This window comes from Scomber japonicus, chromosome 8 (genome assembly GCF_027409825.1).
Source record: "Scomber japonicus isolate fScoJap1 chromosome 8, fScoJap1.pri, whole genome shotgun sequence".
Taxonomy (NCBI): Eukaryota; Metazoa; Chordata; class Actinopteri; order Scombriformes; family Scombridae; genus Scomber; species Scomber japonicus.
This window is the reverse complement of record NC_070585.1, coordinates 10,067,437-10,090,292: the sequence shown is the minus strand read 5'-3', so window position 1 is coordinate 10,090,292 and position 22,856 is coordinate 10,067,437. Positions and strand designations below refer to the sequence as shown.

At 42.3% G+C, this 22,856-nt stretch overlaps 3 protein-coding genes across 3 annotated transcripts in view; 1 reads left to right on the top strand and 2 right to left on the bottom strand.

The window, feature by feature from the left end:
* tenm1 (teneurin transmembrane protein 1) overlaps nt 1-10,724 on the top strand; it is a 148,058-nt gene extending 137,334 nt beyond the window's left edge. Inside the window, exons 29-36 of the mRNA XM_053323537.1 lie at nt 784-1,077; nt 2,220-2,464; nt 3,177-3,319; nt 5,121-5,332; nt 5,850-6,151; nt 6,984-7,690; nt 8,471-8,613; nt 9,969-10,724. Of these exons, the coding sequence (XP_053179512.1) occupies nt 784-1,077; nt 2,220-2,464; nt 3,177-3,319; nt 5,121-5,332; nt 5,850-6,151; nt 6,984-7,690; nt 8,471-8,613; nt 9,969-10,724 (2,802 nt within the window). The remainder of the gene's footprint in view (nt 1-783; nt 1,078-2,219; nt 2,465-3,176; nt 3,320-5,120; nt 5,333-5,849; nt 6,152-6,983; nt 7,691-8,470; nt 8,614-9,968) is intronic.
* Nucleotides 10,725-12,758: 2,034 nt separating this feature from the next.
* Nucleotides 12,759-15,779, bottom strand: LOC128362551 (SH2 domain-containing protein 1A-like). Its single transcript, XM_053323333.1, has 3 exons — nt 15,338-15,779; nt 14,943-15,006; nt 12,759-13,384 (listed from the first exon to the last, which is right to left on the bottom strand). The coding sequence occupies exons 1-3, from the start codon at nt 15,472-15,474 to the stop codon at nt 13,115-13,117; spliced, it is 471 nt and encodes a 156-aa protein (XP_053179308.1). The 5' UTR covers nt 15,475-15,779; the 3' UTR covers nt 12,759-13,114.
* Nucleotides 15,780-18,334: 2,555 nt separating this feature from the next.
* agtr2 (angiotensin II receptor, type 2) lies at nt 18,335-21,516 on the bottom strand. The gene is made up of 2 exons (XM_053323317.1): nt 21,329-21,516; nt 18,335-20,725 (listed from the first exon to the last, which is right to left on the bottom strand). The coding sequence occupies exon 2, from the start codon at nt 20,657-20,659 to the stop codon at nt 19,400-19,402; it is 1,260 nt and encodes a 419-aa protein (XP_053179292.1). The 5' UTR covers nt 20,660-20,725; nt 21,329-21,516; the 3' UTR covers nt 18,335-19,399.
* Between the last annotated feature and the right edge of the window lie 1,340 nt (nt 21,517-22,856).

Below are 22,856 nucleotides of genomic sequence, written 5' to 3'. Positions count from 1 at the left end.
CCAACATTATCTGTAGCTATCTCAGATCGTACTCAAATCTCATCTTAATTCTGTGCATTGTATGCTTCTATACCTAAGGATGCGATTAGGTCACATCACACCTTCACCACAACTTCAAAGTACTCTGTCTTAAGTTGCAGCCTGATCTTTATCCACTGCAATACAAATGACAAGGAAGTGACACTTTTGAGCCAAAAAGTACAGCACAGTCTGAACACTGCTACTGTTTGGTATCAGACAATCTTTTTTTATTTCTTTTTTTATTTGGTAATACACAACATGTACTTTAATTATTTACTCAAAACATGAGATGTTTTGAGTAAATAATGACGTCAATTGGAGCAAGTTGATAGGCTTAAATGACTCGGAACCTGTTAGCTGTACTTTCCACAAATCACACACAGCCTGCAACACCTCTTCTCTTTTTCCTTGGCACAGAAAGTACACCACACAAACAGAATATTTCATATGAAAGGGCATTTTATCAGATGTGTGCTAATTAATTAGCCGTCCCTAGTACTTGGCTCTTCAGTTGTTCACAAGTCAATTTATTGTTATTACGCAAGCCTGGTTTGCTTTAAATGTCAGAATTAATTCATCTAAACAAATGAAATATCTGCTTGTCTGAGACATGCCACTTCATTTATATTTGCATAAGATGTGGCCTTATTTAAAATTTATGATAATTATAAAGCAGTGAAATTAAAAAAAGTTGCATTGTACTTTTATTTAGTTCCCTCTTGCTCCCTCTAGCTGACATTCTGTCTCTGGTTTTCTTTTCAGGCACATAACAGGAACCTGCTGTCCATAGACTTTGATCAGAGCACCAGAGTAGGGAAGATCTATGATGACCACAGGAAGTTCACCCTCCACATCCAGTATGACCCACTGGGCCGGCCTGTGGTCTGGACCCCCGGTAGCAGATACACTGAAGTCAACATCAGCTATTCTGCTGGAGGACTGCTGTCATCCATCCACCGTGGAGAATGGTCTGAGCGGCTAGAGTACGAGAATGACAGGGTGGTGTCCAGAGCCTGGGTTAATGGCAAGATCTGGAGCTACACATACGCTGATAGAGTAAGACTGCCACCTGGGCATTATGTTCACACGTCTGCCTCTCCTTTCTTCGTCTCAAGTTGTTTCAGTTCCTGAAACTAAAACTACCACTAAAAGTGTGAAAACTGCCTCGTGACATGAGGTGACACATCGCATCTAATTTTAATTATTTACAGTATAATAATACTGTAAATCTTAATAAAACTAATGTGCTTTTTCCCCCTTCGAGGCCGCCACTATTTTCCATTCAATTCATTAAACCATGAAATCAATTTGTAGAATGAACATTATGTCTGCTGTAAGTTTCTTTTTCAAAGTTCATTTATTGTACAGACTTTTTAAATCAACCTTAAACTTACAGCTACATAATGGGTATAGTCATGTAGCTGTAAGTTCAGGTTGATTGCAGTGACATAGCTTTCACAGCAATAAAAGCAGGCAAGATGATCATTGTGATGGATCATGTAACTCAAGCAAGTTTCAAGGCTCTATAATATAATTTATATAGAGTGGTAAAAAGAAAAGAAACCAGTGGTTTCCTGAACGTGGGTTTTACAGGAAATACAACAGCAGACCTTTGCTTTGAAGAATGGTGTGAATTTCAGCCAATGGGCTAAAGCATCCAAAGAGCGCCACTCCTTTAATGGCGTGACAAAGCTGAAAGCTACCAGAAGGTATAATTTCCGTTTTTGAAATTAATTGAAATATTTAATGAAATGATATTCAACCTGAAGTATGGTTAGTGTCAGCTTTTGGTCTTCGATGAAATTAGAGTGTAAATGAGTCTATATTACAGAACCATCTTGAAATGAATAATACTTGCAGCATGCAATATTAATATGTTAATACAGTATTATACTTTGCAGTTAAATGGAAAAGTATTTTTGCACAACATTGTTTTACTTCAGTTGAACCTGTTCTAATCGCTACAGCAGTGTAGATAGATTTTAGTCAATCTTGTCAAATTTAAAAAAAGGTCAACTGTAAATAAAATAGTTGCATGATAAAACTATGGGTGCCTGTGAAGTGAAGATATTTTGATTATACAAAGTTTTGACCCCCCCCCCCCCCCCCTCAAAAAAAGAAGAATTTCATAGAGAGGAAAAGCCCATCAAAATGGAGTGCTAACCTAACTGTGCGTCTGTCTGTCTGTGTTCTTGCAGTCCATTATGCTCCTCCTGCACAGCCAGCGGCGCTACGTGTTTGAATATGAACAGACAGACCGTCTGGTTGCCGTGACGATGCCCAGCATGGTGAAACATACCCTGCAGTCGCTACTGTCCATTGGTTACTACAGGAACATATACACACCTCCTGACAGCCAGGCCTCCTTCCTGCAGGACTACACGCTTGACGGGAGACTTCTGAGGAGTCAGTATTTGGGAACAGGACGTAACGTCATCTACAGGTATTACACAGAGCACAGAAATATTACTCTCAGTCTGTTTTATCAGTTAATTTGGGGGAGGCAGTGCAGAAGGGAAGGCATGACACTGGCGACACCATCAGTTTGATTTTAATGATACCTCGAGGCATTATGCATCTTGGCACCAGTAGTCAGGCATATAAAAACATAACACTGATTGGCTTGATGAAGGTGTTTTAATTAAAGGCTAATCTCAGAAATTTAAAAGCCCCATTATATCAGTCTAGCCAACACAAATCAGGCCAAACACACCAAGCTGTCCTTAAAATTACACTGATTGGACTAATAGGAAGACTGATTAAAGGTCATATTTTTTTTATCATCATACTGTATCAGATCTGATTCTGATGAAATTTGGAGGACTGATTCAGGCAGTGTTCTGGCATTTAACATTTTTAATACTCATTGGCTCGATCGAGGACACTATAATAAACGGTCCCAATCTAGATTTGAAAGGCCATAACTTCCACAGCAGCTGGTAGGATTTTGATAAAATGTTGAAGGATGGTGCAACTCATTCCTTAATGGCCTGAGGTATTCTTGTAATATTTATGAGGGATAGCATGTTTACTGTTGAAGTTCAAATCTATGTTCAACTGCACTCTTTAAAGAATATTCCACACATCTGACACAAGTAATAATGTGTTATTTATAATATATATTGCTGTTTTGTCATTTTACTCCTTTTTTCAAGGTATACACCAGCAGCGCGGCTCTCCGAGGTGGTTTATGACTCTACCCTGGTGACCTTTACTTACGACGAAGCCTCTGGCACTGTCAAGACCATTCATCTCACCCATAACGGCTTCATAAGCTCCATACGATACAGACAGACAGGTACATATACACATGCACTTAAAGCGCACACACACACACACACACACACTAAAGGGAAAGACAGCTGCAATTTAAAATATTTACAATGTGCAATGAGTCAGTTTTAAATGGATAATTTAAAAGGATCTATCTGAGCATAAAATGTTCAGAGGTGCATTGTATGAGTGCGACTCAAAGCAGCTGTACTATGGCAAGACTGCACGATCATGCATGTTGAGCCATATTTCTTGAGGGGGAATTAAACTCTGTAGTCCGACTCTGAGTCAGCGGTTGCGCTATTTCATTTGAGACTTCTACAGTTAGAAGTGTTAGAATAGGACCGAGCATGTTTGAGTGGAAGACTCTGCGGTTTACCACAGCTCAACACAAGACCACCCCCTGGCTCTGAGCTGCGCTTTCTCATCCCCACCTCCGCAACTAAGCTGAATGATCAAAGTAAAGAGCTGAATGTATAAATAAGGGTTAATATGCGGTGGGTTTAGTAAGGATCTACAACAATTGTGTTGCATGCAAGCATATGAACGCCTGTTTTGGTTTGTGTTTTTTTATACACGTGTCTGCGTGGGACAGGAAATCATGAAATCTTACCTGGGGCAATCAATTATAAAGCTATTAACATCATCATTTCAATTCTGATATGGAAAATTAGTTAGAAAGATTGCACTTCATAAATGGCCGTATTACACTGTAATGGCATGACATCAAGAGGTCCCCTTAGCTGTGGCAGCAGATATGCAGGGATTCTTATACAGTTCACCAATTCCCTCAAGTTAGCATGTCTTCCTGGGGTCGCTGGCTCACCATGATCAGGTGTCACTAATCTGCAAGGCACAGCTGTGTGTGTGTGTGTGTGTGTGTGTGTGTGTGTGTGTGTGTGTGTGTGTGTGCGTGTGTGTGTGCGTGTGCGTGCACGTATGTGTGTTTATCGCTTTGCCCTCACTATGAATAGACTCTCACCTTCCTTTAACTGATCTCATTTCCGCAGAACAAACGGAGCCTCAGAGAGAGAAGAGATAGTGGATAATTGTCCCTTGAGAGGAGACAAGGAAGAGTAGGGACCCCAAAAAAAAGGAGAGACAGGGATATAGAGAGATAGGCGAGGGAGAAAAGGAGCGGAATAGGAGAGGAAAGATGACAGTTTGGGGAAGTGACAGCTAGAGAAGCGAGACGAACAGACTGTGAGTTCCCTAGGGCTGTAGAAAAAGCTTGCACCTCACTCTCAGTGATTCTGCCATTTTCCCATTAGCGCAGGTTTAGAATCAACATTCCACAGAAAATAAAAATAGAGATGTAATGCTGATCCAGCTCTCTACGTTCTCCAAAGCCAGACACTTATTCATTTTAACTGCAATCAGAGTCATCTCAAATAGCACCATAATAGTGTTTCATTAGCAGGCTTTTTTCTAAATGGAGGATGAGCGGTAGTGGCTAGCAGCAGAGGTGATGAATGGTGTTGTTAAAGTTGATGTTCTGACATTAAGGAGCACATTGGCCCATCATGGCTATTGTCTTTAGATTTCATTATCTCTCCGTATTAAAGGTCACCACTGGAAATGCCATAGAGGTGTGGGGATAGTTAATATTGAATGGATTGCACTGCGTGTGTCCATGTTAATGATGTTGAATTAAGCCTTGATTTGAATTAATTAGGCAGGCTTGTACGGTTAGTGTGATGACCAACTGTGAGGGTCGTGTGTGTATGTGCAGTATGTGTATCACTCATGCATGTGCTAATATGAGTATCTCAAACATCGGCGTCTGTGAATTTCTCATGAAAATTCTCTGTGATTCCTGCACTTAGGTCCCCTGACAAGTCGGCAGATCTTCCGCTTCAGCGAGGAGGGCTTGGTCAACGCAAGGTTTGACTACAGCTACAACAACTTCAGAGTGACCAGCATGCAGGCTGTCATCAATGAGACTCCCCTGCCCATCGATTTATACAGATATGTGGACGTATCAGGACGGGTCGAGCAGTTTGGGAAGTTCAGCGTCATCTTCTATGACCTCAACCAGGTACTACTCGGGAACAAAATGTGAATTATGCATGAATTGTGATGACTCTAGTCTAGCCTGAAATATTTGTATCTTCAATTCTTGCTTAAATCTCTATCTAGTCAATGCTTTATATTAACCATGGATTAAATTAACATGTGTAAAGTTAATGTTACTCGTAGTGACAAATCCACAAAGGATTATCACCCAGATCTGCAGTTTTCATCAGATCCGAGTGTTTTAGGGTGTTTTAGCTCATTGTTTTGGTTCATTCTCACCACTCTCATCAACCTTGTCAGCCAGCAGATGGCTGTTCTCACTGAAAATACTCAGATTAACCAGATGTTTTCCTCAGCTGCAGGTGGTGAGAATACAGAGCCAAAGGGAAAGTAAATTAACACCACTCTAAATTCTAAGTTTGCACAGTGTCTGCTGAAAGTGCCAATACGAACCAGCTAGATGAAGCACTGCAACCTGATTTTAGGTCTGTAGGTTGTGGTGCATAGACTCTTAACCCATGTCATCTGTGGTTGTCTAGGTAATCACTACGCATCTGATGAAGCACACCAAGGTATTCAACTCCTATGGCCAGGTGGTGGAAGTTCAGTATGAGATCCTTAAATCCATAGCCTACTGGATGACCATCCAGTATGACTCTGCAGGACGTACGACCACCTGTGACATCAGGGTGGGCGTGGACAGCAACGTGACGCGCTACATGTTCGAATATGACGCAGACAGTCAATTGCAAAGTGCCTCAGTCAATGAGCGGCCTCAGTGGCGCTACAGCTATGACCTCAACGGCAACATCAACCTGCTCAGCCATGGTACAAGCGCCAGGTAAGTCAGTAGCTGTCCACCAGGTCATACATTTAAGATAAGATATTCTTTATTGTCCTCTTAGAAAATATGTTCTTGCATTTATCTCCAGACATACTTAAATACTTTGTAACGTCCTTTTTCAATTAAAGGACATACATTCAAAAAAACAACATACATTTTTGTGTGTTGCATGTGTTATATGCTGGCCGGCTCTGGTGCTCTAGTGGGGGCTCTGTCATTTGGTTAGCTTGTCATTCATTTAAATATATTCAGGAACAATTAGATGAATTTCCATGAAATTTCACTTTCATGGTTCTCAGACAATGTATTCTGATGACTTGGTGATCTCCTGACTTTCCTTTAGTGTCACCAACTTGTCACTTATCCAGTGAAATATTACAGCATCTGCTAGACAGACTGGCCCAAATTTTCCACATTTATGGTTTCCAAATTATGTATCCTAATTACTCTGGTGATCCTCTGACTTTTCCTCCAGTACCATCATGAGGTTGACATTTGTTGTTGGGTGTAAAATGCCTAATATTTGGTACAAACATTATAATGTTCTCCTCAAGATGACTTGTTATCAGTCTCAACTATACTTTGTATTTAGTCCTATTTAGCGAATGTTAGCATGCTAATCAACTAAAACATGGTTAGCATTGTACCAGCTAAACAACAGCATGTTACCATTGCAGTTGTAACCATGTTAGCATGCTGATATTAGCATTTAGCTTTAAGCACCAATGTCTAGCCTCATGGAGCTATTTGCATGGCAGTTGACATTTTGATATATTAACGTTTTATAGATTCTCAGCAGTATTACATGCCTGTTTGGTTTTAACCACAGGTTGACTCCACTGCGCTATGACCAGAGAGACCGTATCACACACCTCGGCGAGTTACAGTACAGCGTGGATGACGATGGCTTCCTGCGGCAGCGAGCGAATGACCTGTTCGACTACAACTCCAACGGCCTGCTGACCCGCGTCTTTAACCGAGTGACTGAGCGCGCTGTGTGGTACCGCTACGACGGGCTGGGTCGGCGTGTGGCCACCAAGACCAGCCAGGGCGAGCAGCTGCAGTTCTTTTATGCTGATCTGTCACACCCCACCAGGGTCAGCCACTTGTACAACCATAGCAGCAATCTGATCACTTCGCTGTACTACGACCTGCAGGGTCACCTCATCGCCATGGAGCTGAGCAGCGGGGAGGAGTACTATGTTGCTTGTGACAGCGTGGGGACTCCGAGAGCAGTCTTCTCAAGCAAGGGCCGACTGGTCAAAGAGATCCTCTACACCCCTTACGGAGAGGTCTATCAGGACACAAACCCTGACTTCCAGCTTGTCATCGGCTTCCATGGAGGCTTGTACGATCCTTTCACACGGCTGGTCCACTTGGGCAGGCGGGATTATGACACGCTAGCCGGCCGGTGGACTTCGCCCAATCACGAACTGTGGGGGGAGCTGAGCAAGGAGCCAAAGCCTTTCAACTTGTACGCCTTCAAGAATAACTGCCCTGTTGGGAGAGTGGAGGAGGTGACGCAGTTTACTACAGGTGAGCATGAACACACACATTCATTCACTCAGCTGCATTATGCCAATTCACTGACTGATTGACTCAAGCTGCCACCTTAGAGCTTTCCCACAGATGCAGATATTTTCACTCAGCAACCCCCAAACCCACGCACACACACCTACATGAGAAACATCTGCCATACAGAATGAGTGAACAGGGGCACACAGCTAACCACAGGTGAGCTGTGCAAACACAGTGAGAAGATGTGACAGACAGAGTGTACTGGCAACAGAAAGGACAGCCATGCCTCTGATCATCTTGTTTTTTTAACACAGGCTGTTATGTTTTGTTCCCTCTGTCAAGAACACACTGTTTCCCCTGAGAGACAAAATAGAAACTCAAGCAAGGGAAAAAGATGGAATAGCAGGGAAGGAGGATGAATATAGGATGTCGGTGGGAGCGTATGTCCTTCTGGTTAATGGAACATTCATTTGGCCTGTCACGTTTCCCTGCAGCAAGATTGTTTATTACAGGAGGAATCATTTTGTCAGAGAAACACCAGCCCGAATCAGCTCGCCACGTATTATGCTCATATAGAACATGGTGTGATTTCCTGTACAAGTTGTTGTTTCTCTGGCCTTATGACTTCTTGTTTGCTTCACACTATACACATTATATTCTAACTTTCTCCATCTGTGCAATTTCCTCTCTTCCTGTGTGTGTGTGTGTGTGTGTGTGCGTGCGTGTGTGTGTGTGTGCGTGTGTGTGTGTGTGTGTGTTTGTATTTGTGTGCTGTCCCTCCCTCCCCCGCATGTCCAGACATTGGTAGCTGGCTGCAGCTGTTTGGCTTTCAGCTTCATAATGTTGTCCCAGGCTTCCCAAAGCCTGAAGTGGGCATCACGGAACAAACATATGAACTGATGAAGACCCAGACCAAGACGCAGGACTGGGACTCCAGCAAGGTGAGCTGTTTATTATTACAGACCTCAATTCAACAATGTAGCTGAGGTCTACTACAGTCATTTCTTCCTTGTCGTCACCCTCCTGATTGATTAGTGAGGTGTGGTTGGAGGCTAACGGTCCTCTACAGCTCAGTATTCACTAAACTCCACTCATTTTTTAAGACGTTCAATCCAATCTAAAGGGTTTGACACTCAGATATGGCTGACTTCAAAAAGAGACTGTTTTTCCATATCATAATTAGTACTGAAGTAATTAGGCAACTGACAAATTAGTCTAGAGATAGAAAATCAACAATTGTGTAATAATAATGAATGAATTATAATTAGTAAATTAATTTGTTTTATAGCACTGTGATTAAATATGTTCAGGGTTTGCCACAATGTTGTTCAGTACGTTGACTATGTTTTAGCTCATGTAAAACAAAAAAAAAGCTTCTCTTAATTTAATGTATCAGGTTGTATTTGCACTGAGTTAAGGCGTCTAGAATCAATATTTTCATTGTTAATCAACAGTGGATTACATGACTACTTGCATGTGAAAGTGGCCATCTGTAGTGAATTACTGCAGTTCCTCACAGCTCGTAGGAGCTTTGTGGAGTCTTTCAGCTCCTTATTTTGGTTTTCCAGCTCATAACTGTAATGTTGATTCATCATCACAATGTAATTTTCAGCAAGAACAGGCAGAGAAAAAAATACTACAGTAGCTGTTCAGCACCAAACAGCAGGCAGAGTTAGCAACTGGCTGGAGAACACAGTGGAGCATCTAGCAGTTTAAGAGACAGAAAGGTTCCATCAGGAGCTGGTGGAGAATAAAACAGGAGATGTAGATACTGTATCTGTCATAGAGTGTTATGTTATGTGTGTACTTTGTCTAACAAGGTCATCATATCAACTTAAAAGGTGATAACATCAGTGTTCAATGTTCAATCAACACCTAACTACACTGGATTTTGTAAAATAATAACACAATATGGTCATAGCATCAAAATATAATCCCACCAAATCCTGATTAAGATTAATTAAATTGATATTTAATTATAAGCATAATTGTTTTAAACAGCAGTCATTTTGACAAGTGATAGCAAGAAGATCACAGGTGTATCTAACAGAATAATTATGACAGCATGCAGTTTGACACTTCCAGGGTCCTGTTACTGTGACTGTGACTGCTGTCTCACTGTCTTTAACACACTGTTAATGTTATTATGGTTGTGCTTTTCCTGCTAAAACTATTCAAAATGTCTGAGCCTCTGATTTTACATTCTCTAACGTCCTTAACCAATATATTCAGATTCCTAAATGTTCAAAATCAAATCTAATATTTTTTGTTCATCAAGTTGTTGTTTTTTTTCCAGGTGGTTTTGGGTATCCAGTGTGAACTGCGGAGACAGCTGAGGAGTTTCATCTCTCTGGAGCGGTTACCTCTGGTGTCAGAGCCTGTTGGTTCAACTTGCCACCGGCCAATGCGCCCCCCTCCCTTCGGCTCCCGACCCTCACTTCTCGGCCCCAGCATCCGCTTCGCCATCTCCCACGGCCGAGTGAGCGCAGAAGTTATCGGCGTGGCCAGCGAGGACAGCCGTCGCGTGGCAGCCATTTTGAACGGCGCCATCCACCTGAACGGGCTGAGCTTCACCGTGCACGGCTGCGACACCCACCACTTCCTCCAGTCCCGGCCTATCGAGGAGGACCTCGCCCTGGGGTTAGGAGTCGGGGGACGCATCCTAGAGAGCGGGGTGAACGTGAGCGTGTCTCAGATGAGTGCCACGGTGAGCGGCAGGACTCGACGTTTCGCCGACATAACTCTTCAGCAGGGGGCGCTGTGCTTGTGCGTGCGTTATGGCGGGAACGAGGAGGAGGAGAGAGCGAGGGTGAGGGAGGAGGCGAGGAAGAGGGCGGTGGAGGGGGCGTGGGAGAAGGAGAGGAAGAAGGTGGATTTAGGGGACGAGGGGAGCAGAGCGTGGAGCGATGCGGAGAAGCAGCAGCTGCTGTCCGGAGGACGCGTTCAGGGTTACGACGGCTACTACTCCCTGCCTATAGAGCAGCAGCCGGAGCTGTCCGACTGCCCCGCCAACATCCACTTTATGACACTGAGCGAGGTGGGGGGCAGGTAACAGAGACAACATGAGCAGCCCCCCACCCCACCAAAGACTGCCTGTTTCTACTCTACTCTGATTTGTTCTACTGTTTCTATACTGTATCAAAATAAAAAAAGAAAGAAGACGACAACAAAGAAGAACAAGAAGAGAGATTGGGGGAAAAAATGATTTCCAAATGCCTTTAATTGTGACAAAATGATGGTATTTTATTATTATCGTCCAGTTTCTCCAATTTCTAACAGTGGCACAAGCAGTGTGGTTTGGCTGTGGCTTTGCTTTTTGTATCCTGACTAGCCTGGGACTCACCGACCGACCAACTGACCGACCGACTGACTGATGGACTGACTGTCTGTCATTTGCTGTTTCAACACTGTTCATCATTTTTGGACTCTGGTCAAACTCACTGAACTGTAGAGATGAAGACTTATAGGATTGCCAGTGAATAATCCTCTCTTCATGACTCAAATCAAGAGCTCTCTGGTTGCCATTTGAGTTACTACATGGTTTACCTCGGATATACTATCGTTTACATATTGTGTGAGAGAGGCCTTGTCGACTCTGACACCCCCTTTAGAAAGGGAAACCTCCGCTGGGTTTTCCGCCTCTGGTGTGCTCCAACAGTAGTTTGTATGAGTGTGTATACTAAAGTCAAGAATGTACATAGCCAGTGCTTTCACACTGAAAAAAGTGCTTAACTGGAAATTCTGTTGTTCATAAGTAAGTGTCAGTATTGTTAATCAATAGAAAAACAGTTACATTTTTGCAAAGAATTATACATGGCTATAGTAAATATTCTCGCTGAAAAATCTGACTTTATTGGGTTACAATGCTGATTAAAGTTATTATGTGTGAATTACCAGATTGCTTCCTGATATTTCATAGGCATGGTTGCTTATTATTTCTCCCTGTCTCTCCTCTCTCTCTCTCTTTCTCTCTCGCTCTCTTTTTCTCTCTCTCCCTCCCTCTCTCTCATGTCTTCTGTGTCTCTGTGCCTTCCCTCCACACATTTGTTGTGCACTCTTTGTTCTTGTTTCTGGGAGTTTGTAACTTTCAAATCTGTGCTGTCGTTATCACCCATCATTACGGCTCAAACTAAGATATGCATGAGAAACCTGCGTCTGTCAGAAAAGAAGAAGAAGAAGGAGGAGGAGGAGGGGGAGGAAGAAAAAAAAAAGAAAAGCACAGAGGAATGGAAAAGAAATGTGACAGCTGAGGCTCAGCGAGTGGGTGGTGAGTGCAGAAGGGGCAGGACCTGGAGTTGGCTGTGCTGTTCTCTACAGCTTGTCTCCTCTCATTAGGAAATGCCAATCAGACTACATGTGAACCACTTCCAAGCCCCCATCCCCCCCAAAAAAAAGTTAAAAAAGAAAGTTTTTTTTTTCTCTTTAAATCCAGCTACCCCTAATCCACCTCCCCGTCCGTCTGCCTATCCCTCCCGCTCGCCTCCCTCCCACCGTCACTCCACCATCTGGCCACCATTAATTGTTTGTGTTTCTCTCCTGGGCTGTGGATGACAGAGCCACACAATGCATATGTTCTGACTGCGAGCAGGTGATATACGTTTCTCACTAGCACTTTGCTGATCGACTGCGATGCACCTTTCCTTCTAAACCATATGCTCCGCTAGATAGGCCTACTGTCCAACCTCATCTCGCTGGTTAAAAGATGGAGAGTTCGGTTGCTAGGAGACCGACTGAAGAATTGTCTGGGCTGAATGGATGCTCTCTCCCTCTCTCTCTCTCTTTCTCTCTTTCTCTCTCACCCTCTCACATTATTTTTTTCATGAGGAGTCAGTAATGTCAATCAGATGAATGACAGACCCCCCCCCCCTCCCTTTTTGCAGTCAGCACTCTCTCCATGGAAATCAGTACTTCAATATGTCAAATTGAATTTTTGTTCCGTATTATATGTTCAGACGGAGCCTCGTGTGTGGTGTGTATGCCTGCGCGTATGTGTGTGTGTGTGTGTGCATGACCTCATTGAAAGAGTTTATTTTAACCAATATCATTTATTTTCGTTGCCATTCACATCACTGAATTGCATTAAGAAAACAGAGCACAATATCTGTTGTCAACTTATGTATGCAGTAATGGATATTAATGTTTCATGCAGTTGAATATTTTACATCACATCCCTGAAAGTTATGAGGCAGTTTCTGTACTGCATATGCACCACAAAAAAAAAGGAAGAAGAAAAAAATACTGCGAATATATAAAGCTCTGAGTCATAAGACCTAAATGACTCGAATTTAACAAACAGAAGCTGATTAATTGGAATGTTTCCATGAGGTAAAAGAAAAATGTGACATTTAGTTTGCTTACAGCATGTCAAAGGTGACACAAGGCATCATGAAAAGATGGCATTTTTGTTTCTTTTTAGGTCAGTGGTAAGATCAGGGTTTCTCCCTAACCCAAAGCTTGCCGCACCTCTTTCTTGTTCCTGTTTTTGTGTCCCTTAGCAGCATGCGGCCGTTGCTGGAGGTAAGTGTTTGGGTCGCTGCTGTGTGTCAGTGACAGGCTATGACTGGCTGTCTGTTCCTCTGTGTGCATTTGTGCCCGACTCTGAGCGGTGACAGGGAAGAGCAGAGGCATGGCAATTCCTTGATCGGGCTTCTGGAAAGCTGCTATCAAGTTCTTGATTTGGCGGAAATATCGTTTCGTCACACCAGGAGTGGTCTAGAGGAAAATAAAAAAAAAGAAGGCAGAGGAGAATTCAGCATCTCCATCCCTACATCAAAACCTCCACGGGGGAAACAAACAAAGAGGACGAGACATGACTCGTTTGACATAAGCTCTCACACAGATTCACCTTATAAAGGAAATAAGACACGCCAGAGTAGACAGAGTCGAGCCAGTTATATTTTTATATATCCAATCCACTGGTCCAGACTGAGACGCATATCAATAATAAGCAAAAAAATTCTATCTATGTGAATAGATGGGAAATATACACCAGCTTTAAAAGCTAAATAATGAAAATAGAGGTTGTTTTTTTTTAAATATTTTCTTAGTCAACAAAGAGTATTTATTTCAGATTCATGTGTGACATCTGAAATCAGCTCAGCATCCTATTATCTCGACAGCTTCACCTCTGACTGAACACAACACAAACATCATTATTAGAAATGGTCTGCAGCTTCAGTACAAATATAATATCTTGTTCAGAATTCATCTTGTGTTGCAGCAAAGAGGGATGTGTGTGTGTGTGTGTGTGTGTGTGTGTGTGTGTGTGTGATCATCGAGCAATTTTTTATCTGGTGAAATGTAACTTTATCAACTGTCTTTCAGGGAGCTTTTGCATTATTTCTAATTGATAACACACATCAATTTTCCTCTTTCACCACAGCGTTGAATGTTTCATGACTATAAAGCATTATATCTAAAGTACTGTAATTTTGTCAAGTACGGATTTCTTTTTTAAAGGCGTTATTTGTTTTCTTTCTGTGTTATCAATCACTCTGAAAATCTTAGTCTTTGTATTTTAAAATCATTCAATCAAAGGCACAGAGAAAGAGAGAGAGAGAGAGAGAGACAAAAAGAGTGTGAGAGAGCTTTCCACTGCAAAGCACAGCGCATGTTTCTGTCGCCGACCACAAGTGTTACCTCTGTTCCCTCAAATGTTTCATTAAAGTGATTGATATAGCACATGAATAATGTAAACTGTTATCGAGCTTGTAGTGAGATTCATGTAATTCAAGCCTCGCTCCCTCTATCTGTTTGGTGGATGCTGTCAGTAAAAATGAGCGGAGGTAAAAATGTAGTTACAACAGCATCAAGCTTAGTTGTCAGAGAGAGAGACATAGCCTTCAGATGTCTCTATACATCCACATCTCTTGGTGTTTGCCAAAACCTCACTGCTCAATTACATATCCCATCAGAAAAGCTGTCAAATGCAATTCTCTATTTCCTCCCCATCCCTGGAGTATATGCTGATGCTGTGGCGTGCTCGTCTTAAATTTAAGTGGGCGTGGAGGTGGGGGTAGTATCTCTCAGGGTGTTACTGAAAAAAAGAGGAAAGAAACGCACCCATTTCTCAGTGCTGTCACTCCTCAGAAACCATGTTTGCCCAAAAAATTTACAGCTTCCTGAATTAGTTTGGCACCAAAAACAACCTCTAGAGCTACAGTAATAAACACCAACCAGAGCAAAGTGGATGTGCAGCTGTTTCTGTCAGCTTTGACTAAAAGCAATACATGGATTCAAAAAAAAAAAAAGAAGGAAAAAACAGTCTCACCTCTGCAGCCCATGAGCCTCCTTCATCCTGGCAGAGTCTGTACGTGTAGACATATCCTCTGCACCTACACACACACATACACACACATAATGACCTTTGACCCTGAGTTCATCTTTAAGCTTAATGAAACAGGCACTATCACAATCACTGCTCCTGTGGGACTATTTATTTCATACAGATTAATAGACCACAGTGGAGAACATAATAGACACTTAACAATCAGCTGGTTTGTTTTCGTCTTGTGTGTCTTGTATTTCTCAAATGTGAGAGGATCAATAACGTCTAGAATAGTTGAAAATGCGATGATGTGATTACAAGAAATTGAAGCGATGGCCTAAAGAAGCAGGGCAAAGAGAGAGAGAGAGAGAAACTGAACAATCTGTGTTTATACTCACAGCACACACAGGCAGAAGACACCAGGAACAGAGTCACTGTTGCGGATAAGGTAGCACCCCTCCCGCCCGTCCTGGGCCAGACGCCTCTCCCCCTCCTCTTTGCCGATGGGTCCGTGGTAGACAGGCAGGTTTTCCATCACACCAATCCTCTCCGGATCTGCTTTTTTGTTCTGCTCCCAAGTCCCAACTCTCCCCTCTCAGTGTGTCTCACCTTCAACTTTTTACTGCAGGCAAGCCTTTTGGTCTTCACTGTACAAGCTGCAGACTGGGAATCCAGCAACTCATTTGATACTGGTTCTGTCTGCTTTTAAATGTCTGTTAGGGAGCTCGAGCTGTAGCAAGTGAGCTCTCTGATTTACCACCTTTTCACCCAGGCTGGTAGTGTCTCTATCTACGCTAACCTCTAACCTCTTATGACTTGATGTTCATCCTCCCTCTCTCTCTTAAAGCTCATACGCACACGCATACGTAAAATGTGGGTTTGTGTATCTCTCAGGAAATGATTGTATTTTCAACAGGAAATAACTTCAAAGATTCTAACTGAAAATTTCCATAACAATAGAAAGCAAAGGGGAGGGATTCTTTAAAACTTAAGTCAGTGTAATATCACCGTTTTCACACAGGAAAACATATTTTGCTTATTCAGTGACTTTCTGTTTTCTGCTGAATTACTCACTTTGTTTTTTCATTACCAAAGGTTGCCTGTATCTGTCTGTCTCTACCCTATTTTCTATTATTAGTGAAGTACAGTTTATAGTGAACATCTACAAGTATTCAGTACTTCTAAGAAAAAGTACTTCTACATTTAAAAGAAAAATAAAATCAGCAACTAAGGAAGTATTTAGAACTTCTAGTAACAAATTTAATTGTTCATTCTGCAAAGCAATGGCCTCTCTAACTGATATATTGTTAGATATAACATTATTAGATTGTTAGTACTGATGCTTTAATGTGTAAGCAGCTTTAGCTGTTTGAGGTGGAGCAAGATAAACTTTATCTGGGGAGTCGAGAGATGATTAATGGGGTTGGAAAGAGGAAAAAAATTAAATCCCGCTACAGCAATTTGCATTAGTTTTTTTTTTAATAGAAAACTTCAAGTAAAAGTAATTGTGCTCAATATAGTATACACAATAATAATAGGAAGAAGAAGAAGAAGAAGAAGAAGAAGAAGAAGAAGAAGAAGAAGAAAAATATAGTATTTGATTAAATGTACTGTTCTTCACTGGAATTTTTTATACATATGTAATCAAATATTTTATTGTTGCTTATCATAAAATAAAGGAAAAAAATAAGACTAATTTACATGGGCATACTCAGATTGTACAAATCTGACATGTTAAAAATTACATCACATGTCCACATAGGCTACATGTTCTCAGTCACATGACACTGATCTGTCTGTCTTATTGATTTGGCATCAAGGACAATAACACCTGCTCCACTCAACAGTGAAGAATCAGCTAATGAAGCTGTGTGCATGAACATACTGTGAGAGCTACAACAAACTCGTCTTGCAATCTGTCCTGTCAGTAGGAAAGTTCTGCTGTGTCAAATTAAGTATCTGGTGATTAAAATGTTGAATGTTTTCTGCAGGGACGTGCTGTGCATATTTTATCAGGCTGACGGCACAGTGTTTAGTATTTCAAGCTCATCTGTCTTGTTGAGATGTATATTCAAGGTTTTCACGGCCTTCATTCACACCGTGGTTACATGGCGTCCTTCGGGCGCCAAAAATGCTCTTGTGAAAGACCCTGAGAAGCTGCGACATACGTGACTGAGCTATTTTCTTTATACTCTGAGCCGGTGGCTCTCTTTAATGCAGGATTTGTTGAGTGTTTTTATACATTCAGAACTGTAGCCTACATGAGTCATCAGTCTGTGTCAGAGCCATCTTTCCCTCAGCTCAGAAAGATCATGAGCGGTGGGACTTAGGGGCTCTGTCTGGATAAGCAGGCAGTGGAATCTTACCTAATGCATCTACAGCACTACAGCGCCATCCAGTGGACACATTGGAAAGAATGATTGTGGAATGATCAACTGCAAGAAGCCTTTGAATTTTCTTCCCTTTTGAGTGAATAATGCTGCCATATTAATCAGTAAAAACACCAGACTGCCAGTTTTTTATATGGTAAAATAGAAAAAGGAACCATTCCCAGCCATTGAGACATTAACTAAAAGAGTGGTTCTCAAAATGTGTCTGTAAAAGGGTTCCAGGGCAACCCCAGCAAAAAGGAGAACAATTTTCATCATAATTCCATCCATAAGTAACACAATGGCATAGTGTATGATTAATTTAGTCATAGAATTTCAATGTCTGTTGTAAAACATCTAAAAGTACAAATCTTATTAGGTGGGGGACCCAGGGACAAAATCTCATCATATGGGGATCTGTGGTTTAGTTTGTGACAGTTTAGGGTTCCTTGAGATGAAAAAGTTTGTGAACCACTAAACTAAAACATTCTAGCAACCTTCTTGTGCATTTCACTCTCATGGCCTTCAGCAGTGCAAAAACAAATTGACATACTCCATTGGCTCCCAGCTCACAGACAGGCAAGCCAGGGTCAATGCAGAATGCAGTGGATCTATACTGGACACAAATAGCAGACAGAGATACATCATTGATTAGCTAGCGGCTCCCTCAACCAACACAAGTGGCTGGACTGGAATGCATCATAAAGACATTAGTATGAGATTATGATATCTGGCCTTGATATCTTCAGAATCTATGTGAGGCATGCTGGGGGGGAAGAAAAGAGGAGAAACGTCCATCTGCCAGGCCAACAGTAATCCCAAAGCCCTCATTCCCAGGGCAGAGGAGCTCTAAACCACAGCTGCTAGAGGGTAAGACTGGGAAAAGGAACGTAAAAATTGTAACTGGAACGGGTTTCATAAAATTGGTGCATGTGTGGAACTAGAAAATGTGGTGTTTTGTTTTTGTGGAAGAGCAGTAGAAATGAATTTGGGGAATTATATGAAGCAAAGAAATGACATTGTTAGAGAAATATCTGCTCACTTTATTTCTTATTCAAAGAAATGCAGTATTTTCATTTTACTCTTTAAAGAATAATGCAATAAAATGTTACAAGTTTCATGATTACACATAACATTACACATTACATAATATCTCGGTCAAAAGAGTAAAAGTATTGCAATGGTACAACTGGTAAATGATTTTCTTTGTATATCACCTGTATCTGTTTCCTCATTTGGCCTGTTTTGCCCCATACAGCCAAAATATAGCAACTACATATGTGGTCAAAATTAAGTCTTTGACATCTCTCTTACCATATAGAATATTATTATGCTATAGAAATGTTTAATTTTAAGGAGAACAGCAAGTAAAGTTTGCAAAACAAAACTAGCTAGAGAGCTAAAAGCACTCTGTAGAAAAGCTCTAGATAGCCACATCTAGTTAAAGCTTGATTGACCTAGGTAATTCCCTTCTACCTGTTTTGTTATTAATAAAATTAATTGTTCCAACATCTTAGGAATTCAGTTTGTCATCTCATATAAACAAGACAAGAGTAACTTAATCCAAGAATGGTGGAGACAATAAAAAAGCAGCTAAACTACTGCTAAAATGTTAGCTTAGCTTAGAGAAGTAATACTGCTATCTCAGCTGACCCTGTAAAGGTTTTTTCTCTACATCCTTTGTTTGTCCAAAGGCAGATTCAAAGATAAATTGTCACAATATTCATTCAAATTTGTGTAGTGACGTGAGGTGCTTACTCTTGAGGAATGTACTAAAAGGTTTGTGTGCAATAACAATAACTTGGCCTTTTTCCACCTACAGAGCGCTGCCTTGTCCTCCTCCTCATCTGCCTAAAAAGGCATTCACTTTACAGTTTATCTCTTGGTTGCACAGTTTGCCAAACCAGCCTCAATTCTTTAGACTAAACTTAGTTACTGCTCTCTGTCTTTGTAGGGCAGTGTTTTTGCTCTGCTGAAAGTCTATTACAGTAACATCTCCATTTCACATGGCCATGCTAATTTGAATTCAGCAGTCACTTGACGATGGCGTCATTCTTTGAGGTGTGAGACTAGTAAATAGTGGAAAGACCTCTAGGCAGGACCAGAGGCCTCAACAATCGCCAAGTCTTTCAGGTCACTGAGTTTTCGGGAGAAGGAGCTCAGCCTTGTGCTGAAAGAGCCTCTCTTCTGGCTGTGATCTTCCCCACGGGTCTTCAAACATGACGCACACAGGCCCTTGCAGAGGCCCCCAAGACGGCCTCTGAAATGGTTCCCAATGAAGCAGTAGAGCACAGGGTTGATGGCTGAGTTGGAGAAGCCCAAACAGAGGGTCAGAGGGGTGAGGTTGTGGATGGTCCAGTCTACCCAGCAGCTGTCCAACCAGCCTTCACTCTTCAGTATGTCCAAAAAGGTCACGCAGTGAAAGGGAAACCAGCAAAGGAAGAACGCCAGGACAACTGCAGCCACGGTCCACAACACCCTCTCCAGTCCTCTGCCTTCCAGGGGTCTGCTCCCACTGAAGCTGGGGTTCACACAGGGGGTCGGGGGTCTCTCTGGTTTATGGCAGCTCTCTTGGGATTCTAGTGATTTAAAAGAGGGCATGCTGGGGGTGTGTGACAGATTCTGCATTCTTACCAGTCCTGTATCAGACAACAAATGTCTCCCAATAGCATAGTAGCAACAACAGATGACAAGCAGTGGCAGCAGAAAGCCCAGAACCATCTTGATGCAGACCAGGGTCAGATACCAGGCGTAATCAGGATAGGAAATCACACAAGCTTCCACATCAAGCACCGGTAGGTGTCGAGTGTCCCTCAGAGCCAAAGTGGGTGCTATGCATACACATGCCAAAACCCAAACCAGGATGCATGTGAGTCTGGCACGTTTAGGGTCTCGTGCACTCTGGGAGCGGAGTGGGTGCACAATGGCCAGGTAGCGGTCCATGCTCATGCATGTGATGAAGAAGATAGACGCGTAGAGGTTCAGGTTAAGAATAGCGCCACAGATTTTGCAGGCCACCCGGCCAAAGGGCCAACTGTAGCCTTTAGAGTAGTAGACGGCCCACAGCGGGAGAGACAGCAGGAACAGCAGGTCAGACATGCACAGGTTAAGCATGAAAGTGTTTGCTACAGTTCTCCTCGATGTGCTGTTATAAGCCAACACGCACACTGCCAGGGCGTTGCCTATGATGCCCAGCACGCAGATAACGCTATAGATGGAGGGGATGAGGGTGGTCATGGGTATAGGAGACCAGTCTTCGCAGGGGTAAACAGAGGAGTTCTGATAGATCTCCGTAGTGTTGTAAGGGGAGGAGGTGGAGTTGAAAAAGAAGAGATCATTTGGGATTGACATTATGGAACTGGATGTACCCTTGCGTCACACAATTCGACTTCCCCTCTTTTAGTTGTCCAAGGTCAGCTGGAAATCAAACAAAACAGGAGGGCATTTAATATTTGACTGCCTTTTATGGATGACGAAAACGTTCTCCCTACACAGTAATCTTTAGTATTTGGCTCAGGCACTTATTAGCTGTCTTACTTGATAACAAATCAGTTGGAAAACATATTACACCATTCTTGATATTGTCCACTAATGAAATACATATGAAGGGGTTGCAAGGATCATGCTGCTTATTGGATTCTACAGAAACATCTATTTTGTTTTAATGCCCCAAACAACTTTTTTGAAACATTCATGTTTCAGATGAAAAAAACTGTCAGCTTAATTTTAGGTTGAATCGTTTTACAGCAATCATAAAAGTCAGTGAAGCTAATCCAGACCACCAGAGGAATGCATTATTAATAACAGAAATAATAACAACAAATAGAATTTAAAGCAGGCAATCTAAAAAAAAAGAGAAATAACATCTTCTTATAACTTTCCCATTAGTAACAATAGATAAAAAATATTCTTAGGCAGTTGAATAGACATGGAAACACAATAAACTAAAATTGATATCTTACTTAAAGTGATATCTTAGACTTTATGTATAATTTCCCATTTTTAAAGAATAAGTTTTACCTGCAGTGATTGGTGTCCAGTCCAAGCAGTCAGGCGCTTTTCAATGCTTCTTTTGGCTAAAGTCCATATCTTGACAATTGCTCCTCGACCCCTCTAAGAGAAAGCTGCACAGACTGTATCATGCCTCTGTGCTTGTGTGTGTGTGTGTGTGTGTGTGTGTGTGTGTGTAGTGTGTGTGGTGTGGAGAAACAGACTGAGAGGCTCTGAAAAACCAGATGAGGTTGGGGGTCTTATAGCCCCCCAGAGCCCCTTGATGCTTGCACAACGGAGAAGTTGCATACACGTCACACCTTCATCATTACCAAGGGGCTGGACTGTACCTGGACACAAGCCAGCTTGTAGAGGGAGAGAAAGAGAGAGCGGGAAACAGTAACTCTGTGTTTTTACTCCGTCCCTCCTTTTTGTCCTCCCTCCCAGATACCATGAAAGGCCAAAATTGAGAAAACAAATCAAGATGTTTGTTAGAGTAGCTATGTCTCCACTGACTGCGGACACACAAGCATGTGTCATACCTGACCATAATGAATAGGACACCAGTGTGTTTGAGGTGTCACATATAACTGTCCCCGCTGGGGCTTCTGACCTGAGGAACAGAGGCTGTGCGTTAATTAGCAGGGCCTCACACTTACTGTCACATTCGTTCTGCCAGCGGTCAGATAAGCCATGGGAAATATTTACTCTGGCTCAGCGGAAGTCAAGCCAGCCACTGGGGCAGAGGGAAAGGGGGGGGGGGGGGTGCAGTATGGAAGATGAATGAGGAGGAGGACGAGCAGATACTGCAGGGAGTGAACGAGAAGATGAGAAGGAGAAAGAGGAGGGTAAAATAAGAGAGAAAGCGGAGATTCCCTCCAGTGGTTTTTCATTAAAGCCTTTGGTGAATGTTAATGAGGGATGCATGCAAAGCTGGCAGACTGATTACATCACAGCTCCTTTGATCAACAGTGTGAGCATGCACCTCTCTCTGTGTTTACACGTGCGTGCATACGTGCGCGTGCGCATGTGTGCGTCTATGCTTCAATACTTGTGCAACTGGATGTACTTAATCTAGGCCTGGCATGCTTGCATCAACGCAGCATGCTCGCCTATGTTTACATGCACGCTCAGATGTGCACTCTGCTCCATTGAGTATCTATAAGGATATGACATGTTCTAATAGCCGTGGGAACGCTGACGGTGAGGAGGATGGATGGGACAGAAAGCAGCAGATTTTGAAGGCCTCAAATGAAGAGTGCCGTTCGTGCAGCACGTGAGAAATATGGAATGTGCTGTTATGTCACACAACTGTTAAAATAGTTGTGCTTACTAAAACAGAAACTTTATAATGTGTTCTTTCACTGGCATGCTGGGTATGCACAGTTGTTCTAATACACACACACACACACACACACACACACACCAAGGACCCATTGGCCCTTAGTCATGACTTACAAAAACTAAAAACAGATTTATAATGTCATGCCGTTCCAACAGAAATAGATAGAAATAGACAGCAAAAACAGATCTTTGTCTAACCACAGTTCCACTATAA